Source organism: Phascolarctos cinereus, unplaced genomic scaffold, assembly GCF_003287225.1.
Source record: "Phascolarctos cinereus isolate Bilbo 61053 unplaced genomic scaffold, phaCin_HiC Scaffold_5;HRSCAF=322, whole genome shotgun sequence".
Lineage (NCBI taxonomy): Eukaryota > Metazoa > Chordata > Mammalia > Diprotodontia > Phascolarctidae > Phascolarctos > Phascolarctos cinereus.
Window position 1 is genome coordinate 186839352 of NW_027555958.1, and position 14111 is coordinate 186853462.

Consider the following 14111-nt stretch of genomic DNA (forward strand, 5'->3'; position numbering starts at 1 on the left):
ATCTGTCCTCTAAAGGGGAATGTGGCAGAGATGCCAACTGAAGCAATACATGGAGAAGCCAGATTTAACCTCAAGGGGAGAACCAACCATAGAAATTGGCTAATGCCTACTTCTGGCAAACCAACTAGAAGAAAAAAAAATGGGTCAAGAGTGTCAAGATTTGCAAGGAGCCAGAACCATCAAAACCTCAGGAGAATGAAGAAAGCAAACACAAAATGAGTCCTGAAGCCCAAGAGAGGAATCTTTGCAGGGTCCAGTTAAAAAGTGCTTTCCATAAGCCAAATTCTAAGAAGCAAATTCTAAAAGAAAGCACAAATCCGGGTGAACCTAGCAATTGTATTTGCCACAGTTAGAAAACTCAGCATTGACACAGCATCCAACCTAGACAAAACTGGAGGGTTCTAGGGGAAAAAACTGGAGAAAGGGGGTCTTTCGGGATATCTAGGAAATGTAGCTAAGTAAAATAAATGCCTACTTCTTCCTTAGACCAGAAGTAGCTCTTACGACTAATATAACTTTATAATTTTTTCCTTTTCTTATGAAGTCTTAAGCATTTCCCTGTAATGATTCCCATGTTTTTATTTTTAAATACCTTTAAAAAATTGAAAGAAGGATATGCAGTTTTCAAAGACAGCAGGGTAGGGTCCAATAGTAGAAGGAAGCCTATATCCCCTCCTGCAGAATAGCAGAAAACTGTCAGAAAGAGGAGTCTAACAGCAAAAAGACACACAATAGAGGAAGTTGGTAAGACAAGCGCTGAAGGGACAAGCAGTGGGAGAAAACTGAGAGCACCATTTACCACAAGCTTGTAGTATTCCAATTAGTCACCAGACTTAGCTCTTAATTATATTAAGCCTATCAAAACTTAGAAATTCTCAATCTCTGAGCATTAATTCACCTGATATTTAGGATGCCCAAAAGACTATTACTTGACCTTTAGGCAAGTGCTCAAATGCAAAAAGTCCTTTGAGATTTTATTAGAGCTACTTTGCTAACATCAAACAATTTGTAATATGTGACTTTTGGACTACTAACATTACATATTGAAAGAAAGAAAAATTAGCCAGTCAAGAAGTAAAATACTGAATTGTTCAGATCAGATTAGATAGATCAATTTCAAACAGCAGTCAATGCCTAACATTCAAAGTAAACTAAGAAATATGTCAAAGAAAGGAAATATTTCCAGAAACTATTATGTAAATAAGTATTGTATTTCTAGGTACCTATTGGAATTTTAATCATGCCATTTTAGCTTTGACAGCTACCTGCTAATAAATGGGAATACTTTATAAGTAATCTCAGGTGCAATTTACCTAGCCTCTTAGAGTTCTTTCAACTTTGAATATCAGCAATATTCTACTGATACTTTGTTTAAAATATTTTTGAAGAGATACTTTTAAAATGCCTCTCAGGACTTATTCAGTCAATTTATAACTAATTAAATTCAGAATTTTTATTCCAACTAAATATCTAAGATAATATAAAGCCAATTGAATTCACTTCCTACAATATGCTGACTTCCAAATAACACAAAGAAGTCACAGATAGGTTCATACTCATAGATCATTAGAGTTATGGGTATCTAAAAAGTCATTTAGTCGAAGCTCTTTCCCAATACAGATTAAGAAAGGAGTCCCAGAGAAGTGGAGTGCCTTGCCTCAAGTCATCTGGTAAAACAGGCAAAACTAGAATCCTTCCCTCTCCCCCACCTCAAGTCCATTATTTTTTTTTCTTCTTTTTTTTTTTGAGGCTGTTGGGGATTAAGTGACTTGCCCAGAGTCACATAACCAGTAAGCACTGAAGATTGGATTTGACCTCAGATCCACCTCACTCCAGTGTTCTATCCACTGCACCACCTTGCTGCCTCTGCCAAGTCCATTACTAAGAAATTATTTCAAAATTCCTAGCCAGGGAATGATAGGCACTTAAGGACTGAATTTTTTTTTGAATTTTTTTTTCCATGACAAAAAGACTTCTCTATGTTTTAGAACACAAGTGCCTTTAGCTAGTAAATGGTAACTTACTCTCCAAATTTTCAGGCTAGAAAATTTCTAAATTTTAAACCTGGCTCAGTGACACTTCCTTGCATCAGGAACATGTTTTCCCAAAACAGTGCCAACCAGCACTTTATTGAAAATTATTTTTAAAATGCCACACTCTTAACTAAGATTCAAATTGGAGGAAGGGAAAACTAAAGAAATCAATTTTTATTTTCCAGAATGTCAAGTCTACTATACAATTGTTTCAGACTTACCCCCAAAAGCAACACCAAATATATCAGTAGTGATAACTTTCTTTTCCCAATAAGAAAGCACACTGTAACTCTTAAGGGCTAAATAAAAGACCATACTATTAAGCCCCAGCACAACAACAAAAAAAAAAAACGGAATAACTTTGTTATAAACAGTGCTGAATTCTTTGTGAAGCACCTAAATTTGAAACTCTTTAATCTTAGTATTTTGCTCCAACTGAATCAAAACATTAAAAAAAGATTAAAAAAATAAAATGATTTTTTGTTTTTTTATATTTTTTTATAAAAGAACAAGAGTATAAAAGAGCATAAAAGTCAATTTTTTTGTTGAAGGGGGAAACTGGATTTGAAAAATTGTCCTGTTATTGTTAAAAATTATTTTTGATAACCAAAAACTATATAAGTAAAATGTTACACAAGTTGCATAGGCTGTACTTTTTCCCTTTATATCTGACAAACATAAAGTCTTAGAATACTTATAATCACTCTTAGTAACAGAGCCATAGTTTAAGTCTTTCTGGTCTCCCTGGAAGCACCAGAAGCTGTAGAATCTTTTCTTTTCTTTTCTTTTTAAAAAGAGCTTCTTTTTAAATTTTTTTTTGCTTGTTGCTAGGCAATTGAGGTTAAGTGACTTGCCCAGGGTCACACAACTAATACATGTTGTGTGTCGTGTGTCTGAGACTGGATTTGAACTCAGGCTGTCCTGACTTCAAGGCCAGGGCTCTATCCACTGCACTACCTAGTTGCCCCTAATTTTTTTTTAATGAATGAGTCTTACTATTTTGCCCTGGCTTGAAGTACACTAGCCACTTACAGGCTCATCCTCATTGCTCATCTGCATGGAAACTTTGACCTCCAATACCAACCTGGTATTTGCCTCTATTTAGGTAGCACAGTGGTCCCCCATTCCTAGAAGCTCATCATGTTAGTACAAAACAGTATAGGTACCCAATTGACTGTAGCCCTGCTGTAGCACAGAACTCCCACACTCAAGCAATTCACTGGCCTTAGCCTCCTCAATCCAATAAAAGAGATTACAAGTATGTGTCACCACGTCCAGGAGCAACAACTTCCCAACCACCTATATACCAGGGAGTCCATGAACTTGAATGGGGAAAATATATTTCAATATTTTTTGTTTCCTTTGAAGCCTTACATATTTTACTATATGCATCTAAATTATTCTGGCTTTACCAGACTGCCAAAGGGGTCCATAACACAAAAATAGTTAAAATCTCCCATAGTGAAATCTGCCGCTAGGATTGCCAAGTACAGAAAGTAGATTCCTCTTCACTTAGACAGCAACTGCCCACATCCCCTGCCCCCATCTCCTTAAAAAAACGGAGTTTTCACTGCAAAGTCCAGCAATTTTTCTCCCTCCCTAAACACCAAAAGTGGAATAGGGTTGCTCTCCTGAAGGATTTGCATTTTGTACCGTAGGACTTTGCTCTAGGCCTCAGTTTTTCATCTGTAAAATGAGGGTAGTGAACAAGATAATACCTAAAATTTACTTCCAGCTCTAAATGCTATAGTTTTAGGATTACAGTATTGCTCAAGTCATATCCTAGTTGTTGTTGCTTTTTCCTATATGCTCACAGGAACAAAATTATATTCAGGGCATCATTAAATCAGAAAGATAAAATGAAATTTCAATGTTAAAGATATTAGGAAAGCAAAAATAACTTGTTATTGTCCAGTAAGTGTAAGATTCAATTAGGAGTAAGTTTACCAAAAACATTAATATCACTATTTGTCTTTTTTGTTTTGTTGCATTTAATCATAATAATGCCCAAATATTAAAATATCAGCAATAAGAATCACTATTCTGATAAAAAATTCCAAGTCTAATTATTCTGCAATCTTTTAATGTAATGTTCACATAGACACAATTAGCTTTACCTGCAGTAGGATCTTTGGCCAATGAATTATCCAAGGCACTTGTTATAGACTGGAAAAGATTCATTTTCTGGGTTTGTCCTGTGAGATTAAAAATACCATTTTTAGACACTTTAAAATACACAAAAATAAAATATGTATTAGCTAATCACAAAATTATCTCACAGCAGAGAATAAGCTTTGAAAGATCTATGGAAAATCTCAAGATAGAGAATATTCAAAGCCTCAATTCAACTCAACCTTGTTGGAGAAATGAGACAAACATGAAACAATTAGATAACACTACACTTCAGTACAGAAGCATGTATGTGGCTCAGTGAAAGCATGTATGTGGCTCAGTGAGTAAAGGGCTGGACCTGGAGTTAGGAAGACCTGAGTTTAAATTTGGCCTCAGACACTCACTAGCTATGTGACCCTGGGAAAGTCACTCAACCTCTACTTGCCTTAATTTACTGGAAAAGGAAATGGCAAACCATTCCAGTATTTTTGTCAAAAAAAAAAAACATGGGGACACAAAGAGTCAGATGCAACTAAACAACTGAACAACAACGTGAGTATAAATAATTTGAACTTTTTTATTAAGTGGCATAGACAATGTGGGAAGTAAAGAAGAAAAGTTCAGGCATCTAGAAAGTCTTCATGGAAGCAAAAAATTCAAATTAGCCTTGAAAATATATATAAAGATATATGAAATATAATCAGTGAGAAATGATTTTTTAATTAGATGCTTACAGTAAAAGGAAAAATAAGAGTAGAGTGACAGAAATATGGATTTTGCCCCTGAAAAATGTTAGCGTGCTATATACCATGCAAACTACAATACACTAAATGAAATTGAGAACTGTAGGGACTAAAAAATATAGAGAAGCAACCTCGCAGAGTATAGAGAGTTCTTTACTGGGAGTCAGGAGACCTAGGTTCTAGCTCTGACTCAGCCACTAATCACTGTGTGACCTTGAGCATGCTATTTAACCTCTCTGTGCTTCAGTTTTCTCATGTGTCAAATAAGTCATCAAGAACAGATGATCCCCAAGGTGACTTTCAGCTCAAAAATTCTCTAGCATCTACATCTGTACTCTGCTCTTGTCTGGGCTCTCTCATATTGCTTGGTACTATTTGCTTTCTCCTGGCCTGGATACTCTATCTCTGACTGGCTTCCTGCCCAGTTAAAACTTCTGAGTATTGATTCTGACTGACCCCCCTCCCCCCAGTTTGTCTGGACAGCTGAGACTGCAACCCTGGCTTTGTAACCAGATCTCAAGGTAACTGTAAGGCCCCTTTCTGAAGTAACTGACCTACTTCCTCCTCTCCAGCCCCCAGATGGGATCTTTAGCCTATAAGCAGCTCTTAATTATTTTGCTTGACATCTTAGCATACCTCATTTTCCTAACTCCTCAAACAATTCCTTTATATTAAATTTACCACATATTTACTGAAGTCTCTCCCACTTTTATGGCACAGAGCTAGGCATGGGGGATACAAAGAAAACACCAAAGTCTCTGGGGTTAAATACATTCTACTGGAAGATACAACACAAACACAGAAAGTGCCTACAGAGAAATTTGAGGAGAGAGAACATTAGGAACTGAAGGGATTAAAGAAGACTTCATTAGTCAATAATCAAGTATTTATTGATTAAGTGGTGAAGTCCTCCCTGTTACTCTCAGTTATTAGTGTTCTCTCCCTCCACCAAGACTGAATTGAGCCTTGAAAGAAGCTAAGACTGCTATTTAGGAAGCAAAAGTAGACAGTATGTAAAGTACTACTTGTGCCATAGAATGGAAGTGAGAGATGGTCTGTCAAATTCAAGGGAATTTTACAAAATTCCAGTTTCACTGGAACATGGAGAAGCTATAGGAAATAATGCTCCAAAGGTAGACTGGGGCCAGATTATGCAAGGCCTTAAATGCCAGGCTAAGGAGTTTGTATTTCATCCTAGAGACAATGAAGAGCCACTGAAGATTTTTCAGCAGGTGTGTATTATGAACAGAATCCTAAAGAAGAATTATTTTTACTACCACATGGAGGATATATTAGAGAATGGAGATACTGGAAAGTAGGGAATTAATTCAGAGGCAATTATAATAGTCTGTCCTCCAAAGGTGGTGAGAATCCAAACATTTGAGTGATATGTGAATGCAAAGAACACAAGAGATATGAAAGCGAGACTTGGCAACTAATAAGCAGTGATGGGGACCAAAGAGTCAAAAATGACTCTAAAGTTGAGAACTTGGGTGATTCCAAATACAGTCAAAACGGTGGAGCAGCAAAAAAAGTACAGCCTAATCCTCCCACCAAATCTCCTCTGCAAAGATCTAGAAAATGCACCAGACTGAATTCTGATTGGGAAATCCAAGAAAAAGTCACAGTAGTCATTTTTCCAGCACAAGGTGGTTTAGGGATATGGACAGAGAGATCTAGGAGTCTATAGAACAATTCCAGTCCCCAAGGACTCCAAGAGAATCAAGACCAGATCACTGAACTGGTTCAGAGTACAGCAACAGTTGCCATTTGAAAGCTCTGCTATCTATTACCCAGTTCTGGGTCACAGATCCACGGCCAACAGAGAAGGAGACTTTACTTGTATCTAGGAGTGAGAGAGAGGGGCAGTTTCAGTCACCAAAGAACTGAGCAAGGAACTAGTTCAGAAGCAAAGAGTGTGGCTCTGATCCTAGGAGCAGAGCAGGGACTCAGTTCTAGCCTCCAGTCCAGATTGAAGCCTGCAGTTGAATAATCTGGAGTTATTCTAGGTGTAGCAGTCCCAGAGCATAGAAAAGCCTACAATTCAGTAGCTTTGAACCTGTAGAGTTTCTTAGCAGGCTAGCCAATGAATCCAATTACATTGTACTGAAACTTCCAACCAGGGACAAGCCAACACACCCAAAACTGGGTCAGGAACTTGCAGAACTCAGACCAGGAGAGCAGTGAGTAGTCTTTGCCCTGAATCACATCACTCTGCGAGCACTGAAAGCTTGCAGGCCCCAGCCTGAGCTATCAAAGTGGCAGAAGGGTATAAAAGAACAGAAGCTCATGTCAGACAATCCCTGAAGAAGTACACAGAGCCTAGCCCTAACATAAAGTCCAAAGCCCAAACATAAGCATGCTGGAAGAATGAACAAACAAAAAAAGTATTCCATCATAAAGAGCTATTATGATGACAGGGAAGCTCAAAACCCAAACCAAAAAAAGGGGGGGAGGGATTCAAAAACATCTCAAGCAAAGCCGCAGAGAAAAATGCAGCCTACAAACAAGTCCAACCAGAATTCCTAGAATAAAGGGAAGAATTAATAAAATGAGAATCTAGGTGACTCTGATGATGGTGGCACCAAGTTATTTTAACCACTAATAACCTCATGAAAATTAATGTCCTATGGGACAAATATCTGGAATGTCTATGAAGTTTCTGAAACAATGTACATAATCCTATTATTTAAATTGTTCACTACAACTACCTACATGTTTGAAATGTATCAGAGAAGCCGAGTCAACCGGCTCTGCCAGCTTCCCAAATACAAATGGGCTTCTCCTAGTTGCCAATGTACGCCACCATTTATTCTACCACTAGAAATCTTGGGACCCTGGTCGTTCCAAGACTGTTGTTTTGACATGTTCCTCTTGTGCATTTTTTGCTCTACTTTGAAAAAATCATTCTGTCAAACCTCCAATAGTATGAGAGGCAACATGTAATAGTAGATAGAATGCTGGCCTGTAGTCATGAAGACCTGGGTTCAAATCACACTACACTAACAGCGTGACCATGAACAAGTCATTTAATTTCTCTGAGCCCATTTCTATCTCTATAAAATTACGAAGCTGGAACAAATGGCCTCAAAAGCTTCTTCCAACTATAAATGTAGACTTCTAAGAAACAGAGGTAGAAAGCCACTAAGTTGTGATGAGACAAGGACATTTCAAAGCTCTTGAATACAGAGGCAGTGCATTTGTGAGTGATGGCAAGATCAGGGGCATGAACATCTTTGTGTGTAGCTGAGGTAGGGTGGATGAGTAGGTTATGGGAAATGAGTAGGTCGGAGAACCGAGAGGTTAGCTTGTTTGAGGGACTTTGATGAAGTCCCCTGTTCTGAGCTCAAGAGTTGAAGAGCAAAGAAAGATTTTGAGTCAGGTACTGAACTCACTGAGGAAAGGAGAGTGTGCTGGAGGTCTGAAGACAACAGCTACTAGGAATTTGATAGGGTGGTAGATGTAGATTGTATGAACCTCAAAGGAGGAGAGGTTACCAAGTAATGGTGGTAGGGGAAGAACCTGCAAGTGTCAGTGGAGTACAACTCCCCATCCTCAACCAGGAAGCTGAGGGAAATTAGTGAAAGTACAGTGAGTGCTGGAAAATGTAGCCAAGGAGGCTGTGTTATCAGGAGGAAGCCAGGACTCTGAGAGCCAGAATGTATTAGGAATGGTACAGGAAAAGATTTAAGAAAACAAGTTTGTTGCCTATGAAGCAGACATTCCAGAAGGCACAGTAGAAGGGTGGGTAGTTAGGACTTGCAAGGTGGGGGGGCAGGGTGGAGAGAAGGGAAAGGAGGATGGGAATGAGGAATCAGTTGAAGGATAGGGAATGGGGTTTGGATGATGATATACAGGGGTTCAGAATCACTAGAATGTGGAATGTATGACCAGGTGAGAGTCTGTTAATCATTAAGTGAAAAATTTAGAGAGATTTTCAAGGTTAATAGTACCATAGTACCTAAGAGTAGAATCTTTTAAGAGCTTTGGGCAAGTCAGTTGAGGGGGCAAGAGTTTAGAGCAGAAGGAGTGGTGATAATTCTCCTTCCCCCAGCAGGAGAAAGGCAGTAAACTTGATGGAGTGGCATCCTTTCACCACACATAAAACTGGTGAGATGGAATAGTGCTTGTCCTCTTCCCAAGACCAGGCAGGAGATACAATGGTAAGGCACCCACCTCTCCACTTTACACTCCCAGGAGAAGCTGGAGATCAAGTAAGAGTCACAAGATCAGTCAGGAGACACAGGGCAAGATAGAAAGTGCCCACTTCTCCTCTTCCTACCAGTGGCTAGAGATCAGGCACAGAAACATTTGAGATAGTACTCCTTTTCCTCCATAAGAACCTCACTTAATTGTGAACAGGTGAATTTACAATGAAACATTAATACATACACATATGGGATAGAGTATGTTTAATTAAAATACATGTGGAACAAAATTTCTCTGAGGGTATGAATAATAAGGAATTCTGGTGGCTTATGTATTGGAGATCATCTATCATGTGAAAATAAGTTGGCCAGGTCATAAGAAGCCAATTAATACTTTGAAGGCTCAACAGAAGTTAATGGCATAACTATTTGCACAAAGATGGAAAAAGCCAGCCTGAGGTTGTTAATTCTGGTGTTCTGAGGCTCTGTATGAGACAAAGAAGAGTATGTCAACACTCCGAGAACTTGTGATTTCTCTGATTTGGCTAAGTCGCCTTGACTAAGTCAACTTAGTCTTAGAGAGCTGTGTGAGGCTCAGGGAAAAGAAATGACTTGCCCAAGGCCACATAGCTAGCAAATTCTTCCTGACTTCAAATTTAGCACTCTATCCACTATACCACATGACCTTTCTCAGGAGTATAATAAATAAAATCATCACTCTTTACCGTTGGCAACAAGTGATTCCTGGACCCAAAGAAGTGGTTATGTTGATGACAACTGAAGAATAAGTGTTTTGAGCAGTTTTCTCCTCGTTTGTAACTCAATTCCTTTAGTGAAACTGAGTGCATTATTATTAGCACAATAAAAGATGGCAAAATAGCCAATGGTTAGAAGGAAGCAGGTGTGGCTGTAAGCCTGGAAATGTTGCTGGTACTGTCATTCAGATAACATCTAAGATATTTAGAACATATGGTGGATCAAATAATGGAGCCATTCAGTCCTTCAGATAAGGCCCTAATCCTATTTTCAAAGCCCATATAAGCAAGGAACACATGAATAGGACTGGAACTTTGATTTCATGGGTGTGGGAAATTCCCTAAGAAACTCTCTCAATTCTGATCAGCACTTGTCTTGTAATTTACAGCCTTAGAGAGTTCCCTGGGGGTACTAAGAGAGTAATTGACTTGCCCAGGATCAACCAGCTAGTATGTGCCAGAAGAGGGTCTTGAAACCAAATTTTCCTTACTCCAAGGTCAACCCTCTATCTGACTAGACTATATTTCTGCAACCAGGAATATGGAAGGAGCAGTCCCATGGCAATCTGCCGTATTTAGACCACATTTGGAGTTTTGTATATAGTTTTGGGTAAGACAGTTCAGGAAAGATGCTGATGAATTGGAGGGCATTTAGAGGAAGGCAATGACAATGGCAGAGGACCTAAAAATAATAAAGACTGTAATAATAATAGCTTATTCTATAGAATGCTTTAAGATTTTTAAAGTATTTTTCATGAATTATCTCATTTGATAAAATAGCCCTTGGAGGTAGCTAGTACAGGTATCCCTGTAGTGGGGGAAAAGTACAGTATGTTACCTTAGGTATGATAAGCAATTCTGTTTCAAGCTTCTATTTTGTAACTAAGTAGTTATTGTGTAAGTTGTTCTTCTGTAATAAGATAAGCACTTGTAAACTGTCTGGCAATCACATAAAAACTATTAATGATCTATGTGTCTTCTAAACATAATAAACAACTACTCATGCTCTATGTCTCCCAAAATCTGGTAAATAATTAATAAATACTTGCTAGCAATCTTAGTTTTGATTTCATCATAAGCTTAGGTAAGCAATTACCAATCAGAACTTGGATGTAATCTGTAATACCCTTAGCCAGAACAGTCTGAGTGCTGTCGCACCCCCATCTTGTGTTTGAATTCTGGGTTTGCAGTCTTGACTGACAGAGAGATTTGCCAGAATGCCACATGGCCACTAGCTGGGCAAAGAAGGAACCTTCTTATGAGCACCAATACAAGACACACTTTCTAGGACCTTCAGAAATTGGGTTGGTTGGTTGTAGAAGGATTGGTGTCTGATCAGATGACTGCAAGTTCCAGATTAATAAAGTTTGATCAAATGTTTTGATTAGTATAAATCTTATTAATATGAAGTTAATCCTAACAAGCATAGATAATAGTAAATAGGTTTTAACTATTTTAACTGTGGAAAGTGAAGCTAAGAGCCGTGAAGTAATTTGCCCAAGGTCACATATCTAGGATAAGTCTAAAATAACATGCTAACTCACGTCATCCTGACTCCAAAGCTAAGACTCTATCCACTGTACCACTAACTCCCCCTACATCAAATGGTGGAAATATAATAAAAGCCTTCAACTGAAATATTAATAAATAAATATTTCTCTAGTCTAAGCCCTCTTTAGACTCTTCACTTTAGGAAAGGGTCAAAAATAAAGCACTAAGACTTCTGGAAAATATAATAAGGGTGGTAACCAAAAAGTACTTCTTTATACTTAAAATTTATACCTTTAGAGTTTATACTTCTTTCCCATTCAGAAGGGATTATCTTTTGGTTGCTTTTTGACTGTCCTTTTTTTTTTTAGCTCTTGAAGGCAGTGATCAAAGAAGGAAATAAGTAACCTAAGCAGGAGATTAAATGACTACTGTTCAATTAGAGGGAGTAGAATGTTAATCCAAAACTGTATTTTAACCATTTAACCTTTTTCTTGTTCAAGATTTCTATAAATCAGAAGTTCTTGATTTGAGGGGAAAGGTGGTCCCTTGGGGATCCATGATAAATTTCAGGGGGTTCATGAACTTTTTCTCCCCTGTGGAGTAGAGCATGAGAGGGAAAGAAAATAGATTTCTGTTCATTTTTTAAAAAACAAAAAAATAGAGAGGGCAGTGCTACAGATGTGGAATGTGCATGCATTTGGATGAAGTCACTAGTGATAGTTTAACGTAACTATTTCACTTTGTTATAAGACAGCTTTCATAGGGTAGGAGGATAGTCTAGAAATATTTGTAATCTGAAAACAAGACAATAAAACTGTAAAACTTAAAGAAAAAAGTGAGGTCAGGCACAAAAATAGAGGACAAAGGTAGCAACCTAACTCCTCACAAAGAGATCTATGCATCCATGCAATCCCTCCACAGAATTACATACAATGAAGGAACAGCATCAGATAGAAACAGATTCCAGAGATACAAATACAAACTGACACAGAGATACTGAATGCCATTGAACTGGAGACACACACCAGGACCAGAAGGAGGCCTGAACATCCATGTGGCATGCCCAAAAAGAAGTCAGACAGAATCACAACATGAGACTGAAGCTTGGCAAGAGGAAGTAGAAGAGCATTAAATGTCCAGTTCACTTGGCAATAGAGGTCCATAAACCACTCCTTCTGCACACCCCCAAGGGGGAAAAAAAGAGGGAATAGAACAGATAGGAGCCATGATGCTAAAGAATAGCTAGAATCCAATTCTTCACAAGTACTGTGAGGCACATTAGTCTGTAGTTCCTTAAAAAAGGGAGGGTTGCGGGGAGAGAGGTTCACCAGGAAGGAAGAGCAACTTAATTATTTAGCAACTTTTCCTAAATGGGGAGAGGATTTCTCCAGCTCAGGGTGATACTATAAATCAAAGCAACCTGTAGGAGGTAGGAATTAACAGAAGGGAGAATACCTTAATGGATTACAAATTGGGGTATGGGTCCTTTACATTTAATTGCTGCATTAAATAAAACTTTCCCTGCATTACTTAACCTGAGTGCTTGCATAGGAGCAAAGAGTTCTTTTAGATAGACATTATTAGCCAAATTCTTTAAATGTTTGATAGAATTTGCATGTAAATCCCTCTGGCCCTGGGATTTTTTCCTAGGGAGTTCATCAATGGCTTGTTCAATTTCTTTTTCTAAGATGGGGTTATTTAAGTATTTTACTTCCTCTTCTGTTAATCTGGGCAATTTATATTTTTGTAAATATGTATCCATTTCACTAAGATTGTCAAATTTGTTGGCATATAGTTGGCAAAATAATTCCTAATTATTGTTTTAATTTCCTCTTCCTTGGTGGTAGCTTCACCCTTTTCATTCTTGATACTAGTAATTTGGTTTTCTTCTTTCTTTTTTTTAATTAAATTAACCAAAGGCTTATCTATTTTATTGGTTTTTTCATAAAACCAGCTCTTAGTTTTATTTATTAGTTCAATAGTTTTCTTAATTTCAATTTTATTAATTTTTCCTTTGGTTTTCAATATTTCTAATTTGGTGTTTAGTTGAGGATTTTTAATTTGTTCTTTTTCTAGTTTTTTTAGTTGTATGCCCAATTCATTGATCTCCTCTTTTTCTATTTTATTTATGTAAGCATTTAGAGATATAAAACTTCCCTAAGAACTGCTTTCGCTGCATCCCATAAGTTTTGGTATGTTGTCTCATTATTGTCATTCTCTTGAATGAAATTATTGATTGTTTCTATGATTTGTTGTTTGACCCAATCATTTTTTAGGATTAGATTATTTAGTTTCCAATTATTTTTTAGTCTATCTTTCCATGGCCCTTTATTACATATAATTTTTATTGCATCATGATCTGAAAAGGATGCATTTAATATTTCTGCCTTTCTGCATTGGATTGTGAGGTTTTTATGCCCTAGTACATGGTCAATTTTTGTGTATGTACTATGTACTGCCGAGAAAAAAGTATATTCCTTTCTATCCCCATTCAGTTTTCTCCAGAGGTCTATCATACCTAACTTTTCTAATGTTCTATTCACCTCCTTAACTTCTTTCTTGTTTATTTTGTGTTTAGATTTATCTAGTTCAGAGAGGGGAGGTTGAGGTCCCCACTAGTATAGTTTTGCTGTCTATTTCTTCCTGTAACTCCCTGAACTTCTCCTCTAAGAATCTGGATGCTATACCACTTGGTACATATATGTTTAGTAATGATATTACTTCATTGTCTATGGTGCCTTTTAGCAGGATGTAGTTTCCTTCCTTATCTCTTTTGATTGCTACCCCTGCTTTTTTCACTTCAGCTAAAGCATAATATATTCTGCTCCA

The 14111-nt window shown here is 37.5% G+C and overlaps 1 protein-coding gene across 1 annotated transcript in view; it reads right to left on the reverse strand.

Moving 5' to 3' along the window:
- The window catches only part of BCKDHB (branched chain keto acid dehydrogenase E1 subunit beta), a 157972-nt gene that overhangs the window by 132128 nt on the left and 11733 nt on the right, over positions 1–14111 (reverse strand). Inside the window, exon 2 of the mRNA XM_020975510.2 lies at positions 4151–4228. Coding sequence (XP_020831169.1) covers positions 4151–4228 — 78 coding nt within the window. The remainder of the gene's footprint in view (positions 1–4150; positions 4229–14111) is intronic.